This window comes from Thamnophis elegans, chromosome 8 (assembly GCF_009769535.1).
Source record: "Thamnophis elegans isolate rThaEle1 chromosome 8, rThaEle1.pri, whole genome shotgun sequence".
Classification (NCBI taxonomy): domain Eukaryota; kingdom Metazoa; phylum Chordata; class Lepidosauria; order Squamata; family Colubridae; genus Thamnophis; species Thamnophis elegans.
Genome location: NC_045548.1, coordinates 42,023,992 through 42,049,985, shown reverse-complemented (window position 1 = coordinate 42,049,985; position 25,994 = coordinate 42,023,992). Strand labels below are relative to the sequence as shown.

Sequence of the window (25,994 nt, the reverse complement as noted above, 5' to 3'; positions counted from 1 at the left end):
GGAAGCACACCTACAATCAAAGATGGCGCTGAGTCAATAGTCCCAGACGGACTGGAGCCACAACATAAATTGGCTCAAACTGCGGGCAATGCATCTGGCTCTCATTCATTTCCAGGACTATGTGGTGAAAAGACACATTCTGATCCTCACAAGGACGGCCGCAAAGGCACGTATCAACCATCAGGGTGGAACCTGGTCCCTCATTCTTAAGGCAGAACAGCTAGGCCTCTGGTTGAGGCACACCTTCTGTCCATAAGGGTGGAACACATCTCGGGAATGGCAAATGTACAGGCAGACTGGCTCAGCCGAGCTCCAGTCGATCACATGGAGTGGAGCTTGCACCTTCAGGGAATTAATAGAACAGTTCAGCCTGCCAGTAGTAGATATCTTTGCCACCCCGGACAACAGTCAGGGGTGGCCAGGTTCTATGCCAGATACCTAGTCTTAGGGGCAGTCCATGACCTCCAAGACGACTGTATACCTTCCCTCCTCTTCTACTCATCCCGGGGGTCTTCAGGAAGATGCTGGAGAAGGAAGAGGAGCTCCTGCTCCTGGCACCCAACTGGCCCAGAAGGCCTTTGTTCACAGATCTGGTGAGCTTTTCAGTGACTCCACCATGGAGGATCCCTCCAACCAAACTTTCTCTCAGCCAGGGATCTCTAATTCACCCGGACCCTCAATGAACCCCTGGACCACCTCAGTAATTGAGCGGAAGGTCCTGAGCGAGGACAATCTGTCCACCAGAGTCATCAAGACAATACAGGCAACATGACAGTCCTCGACCAACTACATATACGACACCACCTGGAGAGTTTTTTGCCATTGGTGCTGAAGTAAGGATCTCGTCCCCACAGAAGCTTCCATTCCTTAACTCCTGGACTTCCTCCAGGAAGGACTAGATAGCGGTCTGTCTCCTAATACTATCAGGAGGCAGGTCTTCAGTTTTCATGTGTGAATCACTGGAATCTCTGGCCCATCATCCTTTGATTCAACAGTTCTTAAGGGGTGCTACCAACTTAAAACCCCGGTAATGCACAGATATCCCACTTGAGACTTGACCAAGATACTGAATTCCTGCCTATGCTATCTTACTTTTAAGGTGGCGTTCCTGGTGGCCATCACATCGGCCAGGCGGGTTTCAGAGCAGGGTGGTGCTGCGGCTGACCCATCCTCTGTCCCGAAGGTAAATACATGATTCTACAGAGTCCAAGAGCTTGTGCTGCCAAACTTCTGCCCTGAACCAGTCCATCATCTGGAGTGGAAGTGGCACATGCTAGATGTGCGGAAGGCCCTCCACTTTTACATCGGGAGGACCTCTTTTTTAAGACGCACAGAATCTTTACTTGTCTCCTTTCAACCAGCCATGATGGACAACAAGGTGACCCCATCTTCTCTGGGTCATTGGATCAGGGCCTGCATTGCAAAAACCTATGAGTTACAAGCATCACCATCGCTAAGACATATTACCGGTCACTCTTTCAGGAGTGCAGCAACAACTGCAGCATGGGCAACGCAGGCCTCGATTGAAGAGATCTGTCAAGCCGCCACCTGGGCCACTCTGTCCACTTTTATCCGCCATTACAAGTTAGACAGCTTCGCTTCAGCTGAGGCGGCCTTTGGCAGGCAGTTCTGCAAAGAGCACACACAATTCGTGGGATTTCGGACTGGACTATGGTCCACCCGTAAGGACAAACCAGGCTTTGATATGTCCTATTCCTGGATGCTATCTCCACCACTATGAAGAATGGGCATAGGTCTTACATGAAACGCCCATTCTCTGGGCGGTGGAGATAGCATCCAGCTCCACTGTGATAGGTGTCCGGTCCTGGGCCCGAGAGGAGACATTTCTTCACCATCAAAGGTCAGTCTGCAGCAACACCTTCATTAAAAAGCTGGGAGGAGTTACCAGAAGAAGTGTGTCATCACAGCTTACAGACTCAGTCCGATTGGATGACAGCTGGAGTTAACTCATTCCTGGATGCCAAGTCTTGAAGAGATGTTACGATTTACCGTATTTTTCCATGTATCTGCCCCCATGTATAAGACCCCTTTTCTTATGCAAAATTCAGAAATCAAATAAAAACTTTCTCAGGTGGCAGGACCTGCGCATAAAGCGGCAGCCCAGGGCTAAAGCACCGGTAGAACACCAAAGAGTTGGGGGAAGATGCTGAAACAAGCCGGCATCCTGCCTGTAGCGCCCATGCCAATTGCCACTTCCCAGCCAGAGTGGAATGCTGCATGTTTAAGTGCCAGTAGATGCCAGCCTTCCCTCAAGTAGACCTGGACAGCTGCTGGAGAGGGAAAGGCCCATTTCAGCACCTGGCACCTAGATGCCCTCACTTCCCCAAAGCATTTCTTTGCCAACCTGATTTTCAGGTCTGTTGCGTTTCCCCGTCATGTTGTGTGCAGGGAAACAAGTTTGTAGGATTTGGGATTGATTGAACTTTTTTTTTAGCCCCACAAACTTGTTCCCCTGCACAGAACAGCAAGAAAGCTAGTTGTATCAAGCAAGATTGCTTGTCCTAAATAGAATCTGTATGTCCAACACTTACCTGAAAGCATACTTGCTGACAATCCCCATATCTCATGAAGCATGAAAAAAGGACACTTGGAAGCAAGCATTCTCTGCATAACCTCTTGTGTGCAATGTCTTCCCATCAAATAAAAGAATTATACCCTCAGTTTTAATGTTCATGATATTTTTAAAAGTTTGGCTCTTTAAATGTGTGTTTTGGAACTGAGCCAAGGATGGAAGATATACTTGAAAAATAAATTTGATATTATGTTTTATTATTTTTATTACATTAGTTATATTGAAAGTGTTTATTTTACTTTTATAATGTGGATAAACTATTGAATTATTGTTGTGTTATATGTAGTATACTAAGCCAGTCAGATGATTGAAGTAGCATAAAATAATTTGTAATAAATAAAGTCAATCTGTTTGGAAGTTCACTGGGAGGATGGAGTAGTAAGAAATCCCATGGGCTCTTCGCTGCATGCCTATATATACATATATACAGAGATATCAGGGACTTGAAAAACGTTATTGTGTAATGCATACACTTATTACTAAACATGTCTTCTCACTATCATATTTTTAATTTTAAAACAGCTAACTTATTCAAAGTTAACTTTAAAAATTATGTCCAATTAGCTCTTCCTTAAGGTATAGCAATAGGAAATTAACAAAAAATAAAACGTATGTTACCAAATGTTTAAGAAATGAAGACAATCAAATATTAGTCAAATTTATGAAGCAAAGTTGATGTACTGTGGAATTTAAAAGTTGCTAAGCAACGTGATATCATTAATAATAAAAATTAATGTTAATATTTTTATGAGATATGTGCTTAAATCTAAACGTACAAACTTATGTTTCAACACTATCTCAGCTTCTAATTCATACAGGCCCCAGGCCCAACCTATAAACTGTATGCCTAGTTATAGAGTTTTTATGTAAGGACTTTAAAAACCAGGCGGATAGCATTCATGATATACACAGCAGCACTCAGGTCAGGAACATTTAATTCCTCCTTCTGTAATGATTACACTAGATTCTGCTTAATGCTATAGACATATGCTGTGGATTAACTTTCATGCAATATAGGAACAGCACTTAAATCTTCTGATCACCTATTCTATACAGTGTTCTTTCCTAAAACTAGCTTGAACTTGGGAGTGGAAAATGGTGCACATGATACAGAAAGACCAATGTAAAAGTATATTATATAGTCAGGTTCATGTGTATTAGGATAATGGTAGGTTTTGGCCTCTGTGTATCACCACATTTGGCCTCTGTATATCACCACACTGAATTTAAAAAGAAACATTCAAGATGTAAGCAAAGTGAAGACTTTCACCTTTATCAAGTGTGTTTGTTGGGTCAAACTCCTGCTGGGTTTGACAAGTGTGATATTAATCACTGAGAAATTGTGGCTACTTTAATTCACCTAAACCAGGGGTTGGCAAACTTAAACACTAAAAAAGCCATTTGGACCCGTTTCCCACAGAAAAGAAAACACTGGGAAGCCCCCTGTTCAATTCTGGAGCTGACTGGAAGTACAGTTCCCCCACCAGGGCTTCCTCCTAGGTGTACTTTTTCCTCTACCTGTCATAACTGAAAGCCCTATCAATTGTGAAGACAACTGGAAAACCCTCCCCTTGCCATAGTCTTCTCCTGGCGCACTGTGCTTCTCCCCCGCCCCCACCAGAAGCTCCTCTCAAAATTGGGGTGCCGACCAGTGATGGTGCCGCAGCAGAGGGAGGAAAGAGCTACATGCGGCTCCAGAGCCACAGTTTGCTGACCCCTGACCTAGACCAAAACTTATCATTTCCCCAATATATAAAATCTAACTATAATTAAAAGGCTTGATAACCCAACAAAATGAGCCTCAGGGACTAAAAAGTAGCTAGAGAAACTTATGTAAGTTATCTGCTATCTTTTAGGATATATCTTTGCAAATCTGTGCTAGACTTATAGTATTGCTTCATATCTGTTATTCAGAACACACAAAATAACTATAACATCCATTATTATACTATAACCACAATGTACTTTTTGCTGCATACAGCAATCATATGTTTCATATTTTTTCTTATCTGTATCACAGCAATACATCAAAAAGATAAATGAAGTATCTTTAAAGAATTCAAAATATTTTGTTTGACAGATTAATCATTTGGCTTATTGATCCACTTGATTTAATTGTGAATATTGTTGGACAGATTTATCATTTCTTGAAACTCCTTAATATATATGAGTACCATTTTTTCTACAGGTTTTAAAGATTGCCTGCATTTAAACTCAGTTGAATGACTTCAACCTTAAAAATATGAACATGCAATGTATAGGAAAAAATCTCATACTTAATTTGCTTAACCTAACCTTGTTTGCATACTAATAGTTCTAAGCTTTTCTAAAAAAATATGTTAGGTTCTGTTCCACAAAACACATAAAATTAACAAAAGTTCCTTAAATTATAGATTTACATGATAAAATAGTTATGCAGCTAAAGGGCAGAAATAAAAGATGGCTGAAAATAAAAGAAACAAAGATCGATAAATGTATCCAAAACAGGTTTCATTATTCCTGAAAACCCATGTCATGCAACCATCTTTCAAGTGCCTTATTTATTATATTTATTATATTTAAAAACAAAACAATAACAATTAATAAATACAAAGATCTATTCTTCTGGGATACTGGTGATGAAATGAGACATAGGCTAGCAACACAAAACTAAATGTTTTCTATTTAGGGACAATCTTGTCACACATGAATATTCCTGAAAAAAATCTGCTCCCCTGGTATAATACATTTCTTTAGAATTCTTGTGATTGTCATAAAGATAATTTAGAAAACTGCAATAAGATCCTATCTCACGAAAAACTTAAAAATACTTTATGAGGTTATTCAGAGTTCCAGTTATATTTACAATGTTGTTTCAAGAGCAGAAAATTTGATTATAAAAAAGTACAAATATATCCTGTCTCACCCCCACACAGACACACTACCTCCAAATAGTACTATAATGACAGAGGAACCAATTCTTAAGAACAAGTTAAGAGAAAGTGAATGGGTAGTGTGGGAAGTTATCATCCAGCCCTCTCCCTGAAAAATGAAATATCCTAGGAAATATTGAAAAGGCAGAATATTTCTCTGGATGTGAAAAGAAAGAAACATGTTTAAAAGACAGAATAGTTGCCTGTAGAGCTTCCTGCCTATCCCCACTGTTAATGGGCCATTAACAGGCCAAGCTAGTCCACTTTACATAATAAAGACTTCACCAGCAGCTACAGCAGGAAAGCATGATAATATTGGCCCTTTACTGAACTGGCCACATGGCATCTGAGAACTCATCCATACCTGGATTCAAAACACAGCCTAGAGAGTAGCCCCTGCATGGCCCCATGGGAGTCTGACAACCAATCAGAATACATTTCTTACACAGGAACAGGAAACAGAGAGGTGGGACTAAACAGGTTATAAAAAGCCTAGCAAGCCCCTCCTTCGGCCCTTCTCTTCTTCTCCACCAACATTGAAGCATGTGATCACCTTTTCTGTTCAGGGCTCAAGCCATATGGCCCTGTCCAACAATAAACCATCTTTCCAAGCAGCCTCCATGTCTCCAGTGTCTTTTTCCCCACATGGAGCTGAACCCAGAAGGACATTTCTTTCATCAGTAGCTTAGTGAAGTCAGTGTCCTTGTATTAACTTCCTCTTTCAAAGTCAGACTTGCAATTCTGATTGAAATTAAGGTTTATGTTTCTTTGCCCTGTATCTGGGTCCAAATCAGCCTATAATTCAATATATTTTGGAAACCACACAATAAAAACATTTTAGTTTGTGCTAGTTAATTTTAAATCAACATAAAACAATTTAAAATGGGCTTTAATGACTCTTAAAACATTTTTCACTAATTTAAACATTTAATGTTAAACTTGCAAAACAGTATTTCACTGGATCTATTTGTTCTCTTCCATACCTTGCTTTTTTGCTGGTCTTGGGTTTTGGTGTAGTATGTTTTACTTTCTTCTCCTTTGGCTCTTTGGGGATTTTGGGGTTTTTGGGTGTCTTGGGTTCCTTAGGCTCCTTCTTCTCCTTGGGTTCCTTCAAATCCTTCGGATCCTTTTTCACCTTAGGTTTCTTCTTTTTCTTTTTTTCTTCCTGGGAGCCTTCTAGGCCTTTTCTAGTAGAATCCTGGTTGTCAAGGCCACCAGGAAAGCCTTCCTTTCCAAATCCTTTGCTGGGACCTTCTGCAACAATATGATTGTTTTTCTTTTTCTTTTTCTTTTGCTGTGGTTGTAGCTCAATTGAGGGAAGATAATCATCACTTTTCAAGAGCTGGGCATTCGGTCCACTAACCTGAGACATGTCTGGCACTGTTTTTTCTAGGAAGGGTTCTGACGGAGAATGCTAGGAGAAATAAATGAACATTAAATAACTAAATGCTTTAAATTAGTTCATGGAAAATATGCAGGTTATAAATCAATACAGAAAATACATTTCATGTTTTAAATAGAAAGCCATTCTAGAAACTGTTAATGAAGCATATTTCTGCTAGAACAGGAACTGAAGCACGAAAGATAGGACTGCTTCAGTATGTTCAAATCTAAATAAAAAGGTGCAAAAGGTGAATATAAAAATACGCATGATTATTTTAACTGACAATCACATAACCCTGTTTGTTATCAGTACATCAATGATTTGAAAAGGGACTGACAAATAAAATGCTATAAAAGAAAATTTGGAAAAAAAACACACTTGCATATGTGCCAGAACATTAATTTGTACAAAATTAATGAAATTTCAAAGCAATTTAAAATGATACATGGTCCTGAAGCCTATTGCTTATCTCCTCTGTCCATGTTTTATAGCTTATATTAGAATTGTAATCTGTTGTTCTTAAAAGAATTTAGGTTATTTATTTATTTATTTATTTATTTATTTATTTATTTATTTATGATAAACCCATCCATTCAAGTCTCACAACAGTTTTGTAGCAATCCAATAAAAAGATACAACCTCTAAAAATGACTACAATATAAGTAATAAAATCAAACTTTGTTAAGCATCTAATGGAAAAAGTAAACACAATCAAAATATATGACAAAATAAACAGTACAATTAAATTAAAGTTAAAATATGGCAACTATTAACTAGCCACCAAACATTCTATAGAAGAGCAGGGTCTTAAGCAACTTCTAGAATGTTAAGAGAGATGGTGTAAACATAGTTCCACAGGGAAAATTATTCCATATAGCAAAACAGCGTCAGAGAAAAAGGACCTCCTTTTGCTTCACAAAATGAAATATATAACAGAAGCTCTTCTCAGGAACAGCAAAGCTGATGGGATGCTTAGGTGGATCTACTGCATGGAGATATCACTATTTAAAATCCATTGTCTCAAGCAGCTGGTATTAATTACAGAAGTTCATGGCAAGCCACATACTCTGAGATCCTCTTTTAATCCACCACATAATGCAGGTTTTTCAAGATGAGTTCTCTTTCATCTTCAGAAACTAGACACAGGATTCCAGATTTACCTCAATTATAGAAAATCACTTGCTCATCAACTGTTTATAAATGAAGAGCACTTTTATGTAAGCAAGATAAATCCAGTTATGTATTGTCAAATCTACAGCTCTTCATCATTATGAAAGAAGGAAGAGGGCAGAAATATGAAACCAACTAATAACAAGCATTTTGATGATTTGACAAATTGGATTTTTCTCTCATATCAATAGAAATATGACATCCCCATTTATATGGTATGTTCAGAGTTTAAACATAGGTGCAAGGTGTACAAGCTGTAAATTAGTTTCATACTGTCTTTTGTTTCATAAAATTCTACATACTTTCTTCTGGTGACTGTTTTAATATTTTCATTTATCTTCTTTTTACTTAATTCCATTTTTTCCAAGTCTGCCTTTTTTTTAGTCATTTCTACCATGCTGTTATTTAATCATTTATCAATCTCCACAATTCTTTTTCCAGATTTTGATTCCAAAATAGTTGTTTGTTCTGATAACTAAGCAAAGTGACTAAATTAGTGGACCAACGGAATGCTGTGAACATAGTATACTTGGATTTCAGTAAGGCATTTGACAAAGTAAGACAACCTACTTCTTAATGTCTATGGAGATTCTCAGTCATCCAGGTCACAGTTGTCACAAAGGTGATTTCTCAAAAGGCAACTGGACTTTCTGGTTTTTATTTGAAGACATTTCGCATCTCATCCAAGAAGCTTCTTGGATGAGATGCAAAACGTCTTCAAAGAAAAACCAGAAAGTCCAGTTGTCTCTTAGTAACTTGAGAATATCTCAGATTTGTAAATCTGAGAAATTATGGAAGACAAGTGCAATGTCAGAAAATTATAGAAACAACCTGGAAGGAAAAACATAAGAAGAGAATAGGGCTGGAGATGTTTATAATAGAGAAGATGAAAAGAAATGTGATATTTGCCTTTTTATCTCAGAATGGCCTTCATGTAGAAAAAAAAGCAGTATTATTCACAGGTGCCTGAAGAAGACATGACAAGGCATAATGAGTTTAAATTACATCCAGTCATATTTCCTAATGTCAAGGGGGTGTTCAACAGTGAAATAGAATGCCTTGGAAGGTGTGGACTCTCCTGTGCTGGAGCATTTGAAAAGAAATTGGATAGCTATCTGTTATTGATGCCTGCACTTGATAGAATGTTGGACTAAGTCAGAGGTGTCAAACTCAAGGCCCGTGAGCCGGATCTGGCCTGTGGGGTGCTTAAATTTGGCCTGCAAGGCTGGCCTGGAAATATCAAAGGACCAGCCCGTGGTGCTCTGCTAGCCAAAATAGGCCATGTGCGTCCTCCATGCAGCCCATTTTCGCCCTCCATGGCCTTCTGCAACACTCAGCAGCCAAACGGGATATGTGGAGGCTCCATCCTGGTTTTGGCAGAGTGCTGCTGGAGGTCATGGAGGGCGAAAACAGGCCACGTGGGAGCCTCTCAGGGTCTCTGTGTGTCCTGTTTTTGGCCAGCAATGCTTCTGGAGGCCATGGAGGACAAAAATAAGGTGTGGGGGGAAACATGCCCCTCCCCAGGCCCTGTTTTGGCCAGTAAAGTGCTGCAGGAGGCTGTTCAGTCTGAAAACAGGCAGTTCCCCCACGTCCTATTGTGACCAGCAGGGTGCGGCCATTATCTCTCTCCTCCCCCCCCCCCGCCGGCCTGCAAAAGAGAACTCTAATGCTGAGCCAGACCTTGAAGAATCCGTTTGACACCCTGGACTAGATTATCTTCAGGATCTATTCAACTTCTTACATTATTCTTCCTTTTAAAACATCAATAGTGTTTGTTTTTAATTTTGTCTGCCTTTCATACATTTTGGTGTTATTATATAGATTATATAGATCTATGTGGATCATATTTTGATTACTGTAGAATTACATAATACCTTGGAAACACACCGAGAAATCTTGGGATAATCACTCTTATTTAGGATAACTATCAAAATTTACATCTGAGCTTTGCAGTAAATAACTTGTCATAGCATTTAAATCAGGTGATTGTAAGATTGGCTGACCATCCTTTTGGGAAATGCCAGTTCCCATCTAGCCAGCCACAATTCTTTCTCTTTCTATTCCTTCTACATTCACAAGTATTGTGATTCTTTTCCATCTCCTTCTGCTAATGGATAACTGTACGATTGTCCTCCTCCTTCTATCTCTGGGACTTCCCTTCATTTTTTCTCCTTTCTAACTGTGAGCCATGGAAAAGGAGGCATTTCTTTTATCTATCTAATACTACTTTCTTCTTTTATTTCAGAAGTCCCTTTCTCGACTTCAATGAAAAAATCTAGATGTCTTATTAGTCTCAACCGCAACTGTTGTCTCCTCCTAGTTTTCAACATCACTGAAATATCCAGACATTTTTTCTACATATCCAGTAGGCAGCCCCTCCAATGCCACAAGTGTGAAATATGCTTCACCCCAAATTTCCCGTAATGGAGTGCATGGGTAACCTTGAAAAAAGAGAAGAGGAGATGCTGCTGAGAAAACCATCAGACATAGGACACAGAGTCCATACTCATTTATCAGTCAAAGAAAGTTAGGAACTACCAACCCTAAGGAGTCTACCACTGTTCTCTCAAAAAGAGAAAAGGGACTACCATTGTCATAGATTAAATTTTGATAGAATTTATCAGCCAGTAGATTATAAAAGGGCCTAATAAGAAAAAAGTCGCTGTTGTAGAATATCTTGCAAAAGTTGTCATTATTATTGTGAAAAAAAGAGATGATCCAAATTAACAGTCAGGAAAGCAAATAATTAGAGGTAGAATCGGAATCCCATTCTACTCCTTGATGGTACATGTATTAAAAGCATGTAAAATCCATACATAGGGGCATGACACAAATAAATCAACTGTATCTTAAGAGAAGATGATTCTATATACCATTCCTTCCTGCAACTGCTGAGCACCATGACCTGGATAGTTTTTAACCTTAATGCACGTATATAATCATTTAAAGTGTGAGGTCTCCCAAATTCAATTCCCCAATAGAATCCCATGAACCCTATTGAATAACCTCTGGCTGCCAACATCTGAGGATTCCCAATAAAGATGAAACTGGTAATGTGGGCTCCTGGTGGTCAAGATAACTGGAGATGCCATAATGTCTGGTATCAATATAAACTATGGAAGTCCTTGACTTATGATGCAAACTGGAACTGGAGCATGGGTGGGTTTCAACGGTACGGACCGGTATGGCCATACGGATGGTGAATTTATGCGTGCCTTCCTGTACCCATTGGTCAGGAGGCTCCATACCAGAACGCTCCCTCCCCTCCTTCACTCTTTCACTTGCCCTGCCCATCCGCACTATGCTGTCAAAAAGTTCTCAGAAGAACCACCAGAAGAAGAAAGAACTGGTGACTGGCTGGGGGGGGAGAGATGTGGGGAAAGAGGGAAGAGGCAGAGGGGCTGCTAGAATAGTGTGTGCATGTGCACAGGTTGTGGCTTTTAAAAATGTCTGAGTGAATCCAGGAAGAGGGAAGAGGCAGAGAGGCTGGAAGATACTATAGGAACACATGGTTCCAGCCCTCTGCCTCTTCCCTCTTCCTGGATTCACTCAGACATTTTGAAAATCACAGCCTGTGCACACCCAAGGAGTTTTTATAATCACAGCCTGTGCTACGTATACACTCTTCCACTCTTTTAAAAGTCTGAGTGAATCCAGGAAGAGCAGAGGGGCTGGAAGTGTGTGTGCTCTGCACAAGCTGTGGGTTTAAAAACATGTCTTGTATGTACACAGGTTGTGAGTTTTTTAAAACTTCGAGTGAATCAAGAAGAGGGAAGAGCCAGAGGGCCTGGGAGGGTGTGTGTTGTAAGGTGGTCAGTAATGTGAAGACCGGCAAGGCCAGCCATATTTCCTCTGTGAGTAGCTGTTTTATTGTTTTGTGTACTTATTTTATTCTATTAAGTAGTAAGTGCACAAAATAATAAATTCCTTTTTTAAATATTTTCTTTTTGTAAGTCATTCTTTGGGGCAAAGAATTCAGTGACATCGACTTGGCCACTCCCACCCAGTCACATGACTGCCAAGCCACTCCCACTCAGTCACATAACTGCAAGCCACTCCCACCAAAACAGGCCACAGCTACAGAATAGGTTCAAAAATTTTTTGAAACCCACCACTGGAATGGAGCTTCCATAAGTGATGTGTTTGCAAAGAGAATCATACCCAGTGGTTTTTTTTTTTTACTTTTTTGGTCACAGACCTTGAATGAATCAGCATGATCATTAATCAAACCACACAATTGCTAAACAATCCTGTTTCTCTCATTGACTTTGCATGTTGGAGACATTTGAAAACATCACAATGGCCCCAGGATAATACAACCATTATAATAATGGGGAAATTACACTCCTTAGAAGTCAACTTTGGAAAAGAAAAACTTGTACTGTGGACAAGTAATAGCCAGGTAAATAGATTTAATTTCAGGGACTTGATTTCAAAATAGAGATCTATAACTGTTTGAACTTTGTAAAATAAGGAAACTGACTTATTTTTCTAATTTGGATAGTTTTTTTTTCTTTTTAAAGGTGCTATGTTAAGTTTAAAGCTGCTACTTTAAATTAGATGAATTTAAAAAATAGGTTTTACCTTCTTAGAAGAATGACAAAGAATTAATAAACTTGGCTTCTTAAAGACTGGATGGGGTTCCATCAATAAAGCATGCATCTTATGAGAGGTGATAAGATTAAAAAAAGAACAAAAAAGTGTGCCATTATTTATAGACCTGAGAGAAATAAAAATATTGAACCAACTGTGGTTCCAGAAAGCTTTTTGAATGACATGAAGGGAGGTCACAAGAGGAAATGGAATAGGCCTTTTTTAGAAAATCCACTCTGTGTAAGTTAACCACTCTGTGTAAGTTAACTACTATCAGAGTAACATTGAGGTATTTGATATTTGCTAGGTCAGTTATAAAGCACCAGAGAAGCAAAGCCCAACATCCAAATAGGGAAGCTGTGTAACAGGTTTACCTTTAAAGGCTTGGCAAATGACAATATGATAAAAAGAAATACTGTTTTTGACATCTGCTCTTATGAAAAAACACCAAAAGTTGTACCTCATTGACTATCATGACTGATCTGTAATGTTCTTTCAAACAAAAGATAACATATAACTGCTAATTGTAGTATAATACAATTGTAGCATAATACAATCTTGTATAAAAGAAATGGGAGTACGGAGAAAGCAAAGAATATCTGAATCTTGCTAAGTATCCATTTGATCAATTAAGGAAAGGGTCTGCCTCTTGGTTGCATTTATGACCTCAATTTGTGATGTTTTCTGCCATTTTCCAGCAAAAATATGGATATACTGAATTCACTTGATAACCACACGATTCGTTTAATGACTATGTGATTCACTTACTGTGGTGACTTGCTTTACTACCATCGTAAAACAATTGAAAAATCAAGTCAGGTCATGTGATGACCTACTTAATAATGACAATGATTTATGACCAAAATTCTGGGCCTAATTGTGGAAACTAAAAAGACTACCTGTAATTAATGTCCAAGGGGGGAAAAAATCATAAAATAATAAACACTACAATAAAATTGAAAGTGATTAAACTACATTAGTATACATGAAGGAAGATTAAAACGTGGTTGTTTTGCTTATAGCACTATACAATTACTAAATATATATATATGAAAACTGCCTCTTGATCCTAAAATGCTATTATTGTTCCTATATACCCTTGATGGCGAACCTATGGCACACCTGCCAGAGGTGGCACGCAGAGCCCTCTTTGTGGGCACGTGCAGCATCACCAGCTGCTCTTCTGGTTTCAGGCACGCATATGCACGCCGGACAGCTAGTCTTGGTGCACGCCGGATAGCCAGAAACCCAAAGACCAGCTGGCCAGGTGTGCATCCAAGTGCCGGAAACCCAAAGGCCAGCTAGTCTTCAGGTTTCCAGCACTCAGGCATGTATTCACATTCCGGTTTGGGCACTCATTGCCGAAAAGATTCGCCATCACTGCTATATACAAATGGAAGATTAAAAAGGCTGCAAAAAGTATCGGGATTCGATGATTAAACCTCCCTAGGAAAGTGTTTGGTAAATTTCTGGAAAACTAAAAAAACTAAAATTTGAATGCAATGGGAATTATCATCATCATCATTATATTATTATTTTATTATTATGTGTGTCTTCAAATCAGTGTTGACTCCTGGCAACTGCCTAAAGATGTCCTTGCAGTTTTCTTTCAGAAATGATTTGCCATTGCCTCCTTTCTATGGTTGAGGGAAAGCAACTGGCTCAAAATTATCAGCTTGTTTCATGCCTAAGTGGAACTAGAACTTATAATGATTTCATTTCTAGCCAGTGCCCCTAGAGTAAAGCAAGAAGAGAGAGGATCAAGACTTCTTTTCTTCCTTCTTTCTTCTCCTCCTCTTACTACAGGAGTCGAAGCATATACAAAGTTCTGGCTCCTACATTTCTTGCATCGTCAACCATTGTTAACTGTTGTTGTTGTAGAATTGTCTCTCCATTTTCTTCTGGATCTGCCTCATATTCTTTGACCTTCTTCTTTTGTATATAAAAAGGTATATTTGTATATACCTTATATTGGTATGAAATCCTACAACATCTTTTCCAGATCAGCAAACCACTTTGTTTGCTGTTTTTGTGTAATTTAAGATTGGTACTATGCCAATTCTTTCTCCTATGGTCTCATTTCTGATTTTATCAGTTCTGGTCACTCCAGCAGTTTTTGGGAAGTATTATCTGTAATCAGTTCATTACAAGAACCTGATTTCATTTTGAGGCAGTATAGATTTATAAATGTTTTCTTCTGCTATTTTATAACCCATACACATTAGAAAGTTCTGAAATGGTAGCTTCTGGTCAGGAATCATGACAATCTGATGCTTTTCAAAGGTGAAGAGAGCCACCTCAGCTGTGAATTCCATCTGGAAGTCAGATTCTGGTCAATGTAATCTCCCGAGATCAAAGGGAGATCAAGAGATATAAACCACATGTGTACCAGATGACAGTTCCTTCCAAGTTAACTGCAGAAATGAAAAAAAAGTTTTGCACCGGCTTGGGAGTTGAGATGCCAGGAGTCCTGAAATTCCATTTATGCTCCCAACTGCAGCGGAAGTGACATTAAAGCCTTGCTTACCTTGTTTTCTAAACACTTTGGGAAGTAATTAACTACAGATGCAGAGTGATTTTCTTTGAATAAAGATAGCAATAGCAATAGCAGTTAGACTTATATACCACTTCATAGGGCTTTCAGCCCTCTCTAAGCAGTTTACAGAGTCAGCATATCGGCCCCAACAATCCGGGTCTTCATTTTACCCACCTCGGAAGAATGGAAGGCTGAGTCAACCTGAGCCGGTGAGATTTGAACAGCCGAACTGCAGTCAGCTGAAGTAGCCTGCAGTGCTGCACTCTAATCACTGCACCACCTCGGCTCTAATAAAAGATAAAACTCTGTGGTGAAGTAAACCTTTCAAGATTACAAATGAGAGTGAACAAGACTATGATTTAAATATTCAAGACTTGTAAACACCTTAAATAAGAGAAGATCTAAGAAAGTTTTTCCATGGAGAAATAAACAGTGTTTTTCTTTTTTCCTATTTTTATTTTTATTACATATTTTTGATGAATGTGCTTTGATATAATTTTTCACTAAACCTATTAAAGAGACGGGTTTACTGTTTATACTTAAAATGTTTATGTAATTGACGAAATCTGCATTAAAAAAAGATAAGATAAAGAATCAGGCTGTGACTTTAGTTGCCATGTGGCTGAAAGTATCCAGAGCTACTAAAATGAAACAAGAAAATAATAAATGGGGGAAAGGAGGCTTATCTTTTTATTTTGCCTGCTTGAGACATCTTTACTTTTGGATTAAAAATGACTGCTAGAAAAATGGCAAGAGGGAAAAGAGAATCGTTGGAACAATTAAGGGGGGGGGATACTCACACAGGATGTACTTCACAATTTTTTCGAACAAATGAAGGAATGTCCCTAGGGATATTTTAGCGCATTTTGTTAGAAAGAAAACAAGGGATCAAGTCCCTTGTTTGTTCATAATTGTTTTGAAAGGGATTCCTATTAGGATTTTGTGTAAGAGAAAGAAAATTGTTTCTTGGTCAAAAATTAAAACAGAAACAGATCTCATTTTGATGAGATAAACTGGAAAGCACAATTTTTATTTTTAAAAGCAAAAGACTTAAATTGAATTCTGTCCATAAGACAAGAGAAATTTTTAGAAAGACAGAAAGGAGAATTGGAAGAGATAGAAGCTTCATAAATATCAACACAATGGTCACAGTAGAGGCAACAGAAATTGGAAAAAGATATTAAACTAGGCGCTAAAGATATGGACTTTTCTAAATTCTTGGATTATGAATTATAAATGCTTTAACATGCTTCTCAAGAGGGGGCGGGAATCATTATTTGAAAAAATTAAAGCAAGACATTATTTGTCTACAAGAGACCTTGGGTGAAGAATTTATTTCAGCATATATTAAAAAGAGAAATGGAATTGTTTTGAATATTAACCCTCACTTAAATCCAGAAGTTTTATTAATTGATAAACATGGTAGATTCATTGGAATAGAAGTTATATTATACACAGTTAAAAGAATGGTCCTGGGATGCTGCAAATGAAGAAGTAGTGACTGAGAGCAATTCATTCAACAGAACTTTGAACAAATATGTTAAATATGTTAAATATTTTAAATATTTAAAATGTAAGTAATGTTAAGATATTAATATTAAAATTACTGTGAAGACCACATTAATGCAGCAAAATGGAGTGGTCTGTCACTTGGTCATTGAAATTGTGGACATGCTGAAAATAACAGATGCTTCTTGAAGGCAGCTATGTGGCAGGCACATGTTGGCCTGGCCAATATTAGATTTGGAGATCTTCAAAAGATAAATGTGTGATGGGTGATGGGCATGTGGTGAGTAGCCCCAAATCCTGGAGGAGCGGGATGGGAGTTGGGGGGCAAATGGGAGTTGCTTTAGCATCCCTGTGGTCAGTCAGAGCAAATGGCCACAGGGTGCTACAGTGGCTGTAACTTTGAAATGATAAGTAGCTTATGGGGTTTTATAACTTTGTATAGCGTTAAGTGACCAGTTGTATTTCGAGGACTACCTCTTTGATAAAATGGGTTTAAAATGTTGGTTATAATATACAGTGGAACAATTGGAAAATTTGTGGCTGAAAGATTTGAAATTTACTTTAACTTCTAACTTTAAACAGATTTTTTTAAATAAAATGATGTATTGTTGGTATTTGTCACCAGAGTAATTGCCTGAAACGTACAATGATGCTTTGACTCTTTGTGGGAAACATGAGCAGCATGAAGGGACATTTTACTATATTTGATGGAGGTGTGAAAAAATAAAAAAATAAAAAAGATACAGATGCATATATTGATTCAGAAGACTTTAAAGAACAATTGGAAACAGAGGCATTTTGTTTGGGACTAATAGACATAGAAAAAAATGATCATAAAATAAGATGCAAGTATGTGATCATACAAATCCCCCCCCCCCCCCCAATACTGGATTAGCTTGTGTAGTTTTTTTTTGGTATTTTTAAACTTTCACTAACACCAACACCACCGAAAAAAAGTACTGAAATTGTGCTCTTCCACCTACAAAATATTAAACTTGGCTCAATAACTGACGTTATTCAGCAAGAAAAATAAAGCAGAAACTAAATCAGCCAAGAGGCTGGAGGATAAATCTTCCAAAATAGCTTATATTATACACCATAAAAGGAGAACTAAATGTCAGTAAAACGCACACACCCCACATATAATATTAAGAGTTATAAAATTAATGAGTGAAAAACAGTAACAAACAGCAGCTTCTCTCAGTGATATTTCCTATAATATACTCAAAACACACAGGTAAAGAACAATTCTCTAGATCTGTGATGGTTAACCTTTTCGTCCTCACGTGCCAAAATAGTATGTGCGCACGCGACAGCACATGCGTGCCTACACCCATAATGCAATGCACACGTGATACCCCCTGGCATGGCCCACCTCCTGTGCATGCATGCACGACATGCTCCTCCTCCCCTGTACATGCGTGTGACCCCCCACACCCCGTTTTGGGTCTAGCAGGTCTCCCTGCAGCCTCCTGGGACCACAACTGGAGTGCAGGGGGGCACTGTACTCCCATGCTCTCTTCGCGCATGCACACCCAAGACCCAAAAATCAGCTGGCCAGTGGGAGGTGCGCACATATGCGCGGTGCAGCTGAGCTGGGGTGATGGTTCGCATGCCCACAAAGAGAGCTCTGCATGCCACCTGTGGCATGCATTCCATAGGTTTGCCATCATGGCTCTAGATGCTCTCAGTTGTATGACTGTCCTATAACAAATTTACCTTTTTTGTTCATTGCAATATTAATATTTAAGAATTAATCTAGAAATTAGTTAGAAAAAGAAGCTTTTAATATTTGAAATTTAATTTTATAACTTTCATTTTTCTCACAAATCCAGTTCAAACTTATAAAACTGAAGAAAAATGAGCAAAGTTCCAGACACTAATAATACTGATTCTTAACCTCTGAAATATGAGGAAAACCCCTTTTTCTTGTAGTTAACAATGTGTTTCAGCCCCTTCCCTGCCAACTAAAAGATGAAGAATGAAAATATATCTCATAAAACAATCTCAATACAAAGTTTATTTATAAATGGATCTAATACTATACAAGGTTTATTTCTAGAAAATGTGAGACTAGAAATTTAAAGAAAATATAAGCCCAGAAATTTAATATATAATAAAGGCAAACATATAGGATATAGTTTGCTGATCCGAATTAATTTTAGATTATTTTATGAGAAGCTAGTAAAGTTTTAACAACAATTTTAAAAGCCATTGTAGGAGATGATCAAGTTGTGCCCAAGGGAAATTGATCAAACGAATCATAAGTCACGAGTACCTATGTTCCTGCAAGAGATCTAAATCCAGCCCACCTTGAATGCCTTCTTATACCCTTTTATTTTCCTCAATAGTAGGTCAGATTTTTGTAGAGAGCTTAAGCTTGCAATAAATTTCATATTCATTTGAACTGCCTGAATCTCCTGATTTCCCTGGCGGTTGTTAGCTACACATTTCAGCAGCTTAGTTGTTGCTCATTACTCATACTCATTAGAAATGAAATGAGTTCTATCAGTCTGAAACTCAAATGGAGATTAAAACAGAAGAAAATTAAGTGGCAGTATTTAAAATTGGCCATCAAGTATATGTGCTCCATCCATGCCTACCACAGATATCATTTGCTGACATGGAAGCAAATTCTGTTTAGAAAACATCTTTTTTCAGAGGCTTAATGAAGGCCAGATGGCAATTTATGCATATATAATGCAACAATATATTAAAATGAGTTTTTTAAAATAAGTTAATTAAGATAACAACTGTGTTTGTTTGAACTATAAAGCCTCTTGATAAAACTTGGTGAAAGCTGACTGTGACTTTTTCAATTTGGAAAATAGGAGGAAGAAGTTTTACGTATGTCCACTAACCGCCTTAAGTTATTTATGAAAATTACAGTAAAGATAGGATAAAAAATACATTAAGAACATACACCTTTTTTAAAGTAGAGCTTAAATACACAATCAAAATAGAGATCCCCAATACTGTAATATTCATTCAAAAGCTATGCAAACATTTGGAAACAAATTTGTACCATTTCTCCAAATGTAGTGATTTCCATGTAGGAATTGCTACATTTTTTTTTGTTCTTCATGTTAAGTTTCACACTTTTTTTGAGGAACTCCTTAACTCCATATATTTTTTATTTCATTTTATTTTCTTCTTCTTCTCAAGTCATTCATTCCTCTTTTATATGACATACTTCATGCTGGGACTGGCAATAAACCTCTGTACACACTTCATCCCAGGGAAGTGCAGTCAGAGGAGGCGGGGATTCACCAGTGTCATGACAATTTTTTTTTTAAAAAAAATAATAATTAAAAAGGCTAAGGTAGTTGCTGCCAGACTCCAGAGTCACAGTGACTCTGAGTCTGCTTAGTGCTAACTGTAGGGAGAGGCACATGATTCTCCCGCCTCCTGATCTGGGAGCAGCAAATCATGCCTTGCCTAAGTAAGTTGCTTTTTTATTTAATTTTTTACATTTTCATCATGGCGGGCGGACAAGAGGAGAGTTGAAATCCACAGCTGGAAAAGGTATGTGGATCGGACGGAGGGAGGGGGGGATTCAAAATTATTGTAATTTAATTGTGAGGTCGGAGGAGGCGGGGCGAGGCGGCAGAGCGCGGCAGCGACATTCTCGCCGCTGTGTCCAACAGGCCAGGCATCTCGCGTTTATGTCTGCCATAAACGCGAGATGCCTGGCCTGTTGGACAAGTTGTGGCGGGCTGGCGCTTGCTTTTTTTTGCCAGGCCCCTCGCACCCACGTCCAGCCCGCTGGAGCTCGCCGCACTGGGGAAGGAATGGGCTGGATGGGCTGGCTGGCTGGGGAGGGGGGAATCATGGCCGCTAAGGCCCCGGTGGCAGGGCTTTAAAGTGGCAGCAGGGCTTTAAAGTCCCGGCGCCATCCGCCATAGAGCGGGACCTGGTCCCGCTCTATGGCGGATGGTGCCGGGACTTTAAAGCCCTGCCACTGGGGCCCTGCCGCCATGGCAGGGCTTTAAAGTGGCAGCAGGGCCCCGGCGGCAGGGCTTTAAAGTCCCGGCGCCATCCGCCATAGAGCTGGACCCGATAGAGGGACCCCACTCTATGGTGGATGGCACCGGGACTTTAAAGCCCTGGCTCCAGGGCCCTGCCGCCACTTTAAAGCCCTGCCTCTGCATCCCGGGCAGCAGGGCTTTAAAGTGGTGGCAGAGCTTTAAAGTCTCGGCGCCATCCGCCATAGAGCGGGACCCGAGTGGCAGGGCTTTAAAGTGGCGGCAGGGCTCCGGCGCCGAGGCTTCAGCAGAGCTTTTGCACTTGCCTCACCGATCATGAAGCTCACCGCACGTCACTGCTTCATCCCATACAGAAGCATAGGTTTATAGCAGAATCTCAGAGACAATATGACTAAATAGAGCGCACTACCACAGACAAAATGGAAGGCAACCACATGGAGAAATCAGCCTACACGACAATAGAGAAATCGTGTCTATTTGTGTGTGTTTTGTGTGTGTGTTTACTTCGGTTATAAATCCTAGAACTTTTCCACTACTGCTCAATTAACAGACTTAAGTTTGGAAACCAGTTACTTAGCATTTATGTCTAGTATTTCCTGCCTTGTTAGGTGGTTTCCTCCTTGTCAACTTCAACCCTTACAATTGTTTTGAATTTGTTCATTTTCTCTATCCCATCGTACCTCCTGAACTTTGTGTTTGTTTGTTTTTTGCAGTCAACCCATTTTAATTTACTGTATTTATTCTTAACCCTTTTTCACTTAGATTAAGTGCCGTCAAGCCATTGTCAATTCTTGGTGAACACATATATTTTCTCCATAACAATTTGTCACTATTTCAGATTTTTCAATAATGTACTCATTATTCCATCTATCTTACCTTGCTGCTAGTTGTCTTCTTCTCTTTTCTCTCCCAGCATTAGAGCCTTCTCCAGAGAGCTGGAACTTTGCAAAATGTGTCCAAATTGCTTAATGTGTCTGATAATTTGAACCTGGTCATTTGTCACTTGAGTGAGTACATAGGGTTGATTTGTTTGCTCTCTTGGTTGTCCATAACAGAAATATTCTACAATACCACACTACAAAACTATCAATACACTTCCATCCTCACTCTAATCAAGATAGGAAGAAACAACCAGAGATAGGTATCCTTTAGATAAACAGGACCTATGCTATGAAGTGCTTTGTAGATGATAACTAGGATTTTGAATTGTACTCTGAAACCACCAGGCAACCACTGCAGTTTGCAGAACAGTGGGGTCACACAGATTTAATATGGCATGATCAACCATGCCCACACTACTGTCTTCTGGACCAGGACAGTCCTATGTAGAGTATACTGCAGCAATCCATTCATGACATGCTTAAAGCATTAGTTCAGAAAAGGTTGCAACTGATGCACAAGATGTACTTGTGCAAAAGTCCTCTTAGCCTTAGTTGCTACCTGCTCCTTGATCAGGAACTGTGAGTCAAAGATGACCCCCACATGTGCACCAGTCTTGAATGGGGAAATACAACTCCCAAGCCAAAATGGACGATACCCAAAGGCTCTTGGGGCCCACAGCTTCTCAGTTTTGTTCGGATTGAGCCAAAATGTGCTCCTCCCTATCCATCCCTGCACAGCCTCCAGGCATCTCAGTAAGGAGATTTAGACAGCAGGCAGGTATTGAGTTATACAACTGAGCATCATCCATATATTGACCATGGACCCAGGCCAGTAGCTGACCTCATTTAGAGGTTTGGGTAGAGGTTAAGCAGAAGGGGAGAGAGAGTTAAACAAAAAAAGCGCTGTGGACATAATCTCTCTCCCCCCACATTTAAACAAAGATTGAAAATAGGAAAACCATTGCAAAATAGTGGCCTCCCCACTGCCAAACTTTTTAGCTGATCTTCTTATATTTCTTAAGTACCTTATTTCAACTGTATTCAACTTACTTTCTATTTTTCATTCTGCTTTGCTCTATTCCACTGCTGGGGAGGCATCTATTAGTATAGGACCGTGATGGAAAACCTATGGCACACGTGCTGGAAGTGACACACAGAGCCATCTCTTCAGGCACACGGAGCCATTGCCCGTTGCTCTTCCGGGTTCTGGCGCACAGGACAGCCAGTTTTCACATGCACGGGCAGCCAGAAACTGGGAGAGCAGCCACCCAGTGCGCATGAGCACATCAGGAAGATGATCTTCCTGTTTCCAGTGTGTGCATGCGCATAGGCCACTTGGTCTTCTGGTTTGCATGCATGCACGAAGGCTAGCAACAGCAAGAACAACAGACACACGTGCCAAAAGACTGCTTCCTAAGGGAGCAGAGCTGTTGGCCAGGATGAGTGGGCCCAGGCTTCTCTCCTTTTCCACCTGAGTGGGCTTCTTGCGTGGCCCCAGCCCTCCAGCCTGTGGTGCATCTGTGGTTCGGAGCACCTGGCTGACTTGGGTGCCCCAGAAGAGCCAGACAGCCTCCATGCAGCCCTTCCACCACTGCTGCCAACGAAGCGTAACTGCTTCCCGGCTGACATGACTCTTACTGCACACACTCCCATTTTGGCAACCCTTGGAGCTCAGTTTTCACTGGCAGAGGACTGCAGGAGGCCATTCCAGCCTAAAACAGGGGGGAAACCTACCCAGCCCTTCCGACCTCCATTTTTCCTGGCTAGCAAAAGAAACAAACAAAAAAAAAAGTTCCTTTACCTGAATGGTCGTTTTATGTGCGCTGCAGGAGAGTCCAAGCATGGGTTATTTATCTATTTGGCCAGAGACTGAGAAGTAAAAGCTTTGGCCATGCCTCTTCCTCTCAGCTGAGCCCAGTTTTTCGACGAAGGCATGGGCCTAGAAGAGGTGTTGTGTCAGTTGAATCGACCACCTCTGGATGCTGGGTCACAGAGTGAGGTTGGATTCTCCTGCAGCGCACATAGAATGACTATTCAGGTAAGACAACAGTCTTTCTTCTGCATGCTGCTTAGAGAGTCCAAGCATGGGACATACCCAAGCTAAATGCCTCAAGGGAAGGAAACAGGCTGGTCCAGCGTCGCTATGTCAGCATGAACCCTTTGTAACACACGTCTCCCAGACAAAGCCTCAGCCGAGGCAAATATGTGCAGCTTGTAATTTCTAACAAAGGGCGATGGAGAGGCACAGGTCACCATCCTGCAAATATCCTTAATGATGCTTGTGTAGTCCAAGTGACCACAGTGGTCTCGCTTCTGGTTGAATGATCCGTAATGCAGCCTGGCGTGGGCCTGCCCTGATGTTCATAGACCATTACAATGCAGGCTCGCAACCAGCGACCTATGGTGGATGGTGTTAGCTTTTTCCCCATGGATGTCAGCATGGATAGAGCTTCTACCCATCTGAAGGAGGCGGTTCTCCTGATGTATCTACGGTGAGCTTGTCTCATATCCAAGGTATGCCATCGTCATTTTTGCCCGAGGATGACTAGGCCTCAGGCAAAAATCAAGCAAGATGTCTTCCTGAGCCTGGTGGAACCAGGATTTGACTTTGGGGATGAAGGCTGGATCCAACTGCAAGATGATCTGTTCGGGTGGAAAATGCACAGGTCGTCCCTCGCGGAGAGGGCTGACAGTTTGGAAATCCTCCTGGCAGAGGTGATAGCCATGAGGAAGCGACCTTGAAGGTTAGCAGCCGGAGACTGGTGGACTTCAATAGCAGGAATGGTGAAGTGAGGGCCTGTAGAACCAGCGAAAGGTCCCCAGTGGGATATCTATGTATGGTAGGGGGTTTAAGATTAGTCACCCCTTCAGGAAACTGCAAACCCTTGGGTGGTGGGCAAGGGACAGCAATTCGTCATACTTCAAAATTGTGGACAAAGTGGCCACTTGTCTGCGGATAATGTTGGGGGATGGTCCTCTGTTGAGTTCCTCCTGAAAGAAGTCCAGAATTTGTGGGATCGATGCTTAGGAGGGAACTATCTTCCCCTTGGAACACCATTGGCAAAATGCATCCCAGGTCGCATTGTAGATGTGGTTCATGGAGGCTTGTATGGTTTGAATCACCTTGTTGGACCGGTGATCTGCCCTCAGGATCTCCCTCTTAAGTGCCATACGGTCAACTTGAGCTACAGAGGGTCTGGATGCTCCAGAGCCCCCTGGATGAGGGAGATTTTGTTCTGGGGTATCCTCCAGGATGAGATATGGACAGTCCTGTCAGATCGGAGAATCACAGTCTCCTGGACCAGTGAGGAGCCACGAGAAGAACCTCTGACCCCTCCCTCAACACCTTCTTGATAATCCTTGGAATGAGGGGAAGAGGAGGGAAGGCGTGTAAGAGGCTGGGAGGCCACGGGCAGTGGAGAGCATTGGTTCCTTCAGCCCCTCGGGCTGCCAACTGGGAGAAGAACATCGGCAGGTGGGTGACATTGGACGCCATGGTCCTAGAAGTGAACTGGGCTGCAATGAGGGCAGTGGCTGCAGAATACTCAGCAGCTGCTATCAGCTTGCTGATATCCTGCTGCAGCCTGGTGTCCTCGGGTGAGGCTCTGGACTGCATCTGAGGGAGCCAGAGCAATTATGCTCTATTAAAAAAAGGAAGCTGCTGTGTCTGATCTAATCACCCAGGCAGCCGCCAGGTGCATCTTACATGAAGACATCTCTGCTTTCCTATCCTTTGCTTTCAAGCCTTCCACTGTGTTATAAGGGAGGATGGCCCAAGAGGCCAGAGTAGCGTCCATAATTGAAACTTTAAGGAGCTCCTTGAGATGCTGATCCACCCCATATTATCTTCCTATCAATCCCGCGAGGGGCAGCGATGGCACCAAGTTGGTGCCACTGATGCTGAATGACGTCTACAAATATCTCTGGGGAAGGAACGTCCTCTTGTTCCGTCACTGCCTCTGTGAACAGCAGCCTACTAGGATCCTGAGGACCTGGTGACGTATTGGTTAGTTCATTTGCCACTCCCATATTAGCCATTGTTTTGGCCTTAAACAGCAAGGTCTTGAATAGTGTGGGGTGAAACAGCGCTTAAATTGCTGTGGGGATTGCCTGATTGTATGATTGTGTACGTCTGAGAAGGCTGGGACTATAACCAGGTGCCTCCTACACTGAGTGCTTTGCAGAAGTGTTAGGGGGGGCCTAGGTTTAACCCCAGCCTTAGAATGTATGATTCGAAGGGCATGCCGGGGACTTCAGCGGCTTCGGGGGAAGATGGGGGGGCCTATGGACACAGGAGTGGGCTGGAGCATTACGATCCTAACTGGGAGGGGCAGATATGGCGGGGACTTTAGGGCGAGCCATTACTGGGGAAGGAGGGTTCGCTATGTTACAAAGATCCCTCCTTCCGGCCCTATTAGTCCCACTCCAAG

At 40.8% G+C, this 25,994-nt stretch overlaps 1 protein-coding gene across 1 annotated transcript in view; it reads right to left on the bottom strand.

The window, feature by feature from the left end:
- The window catches only part of CHD7 (chromodomain helicase DNA binding protein 7), a 206,345-nt gene that overhangs the window by 94,724 nt on the left and 85,627 nt on the right, over positions 1-25,994 (bottom strand). The window contains 1 exon segment of the mRNA XM_032222540.1: positions 6,489-6,919. Within this exon segment, the coding sequence (XP_032078431.1) occupies positions 6,489-6,919 (431 nt within the window).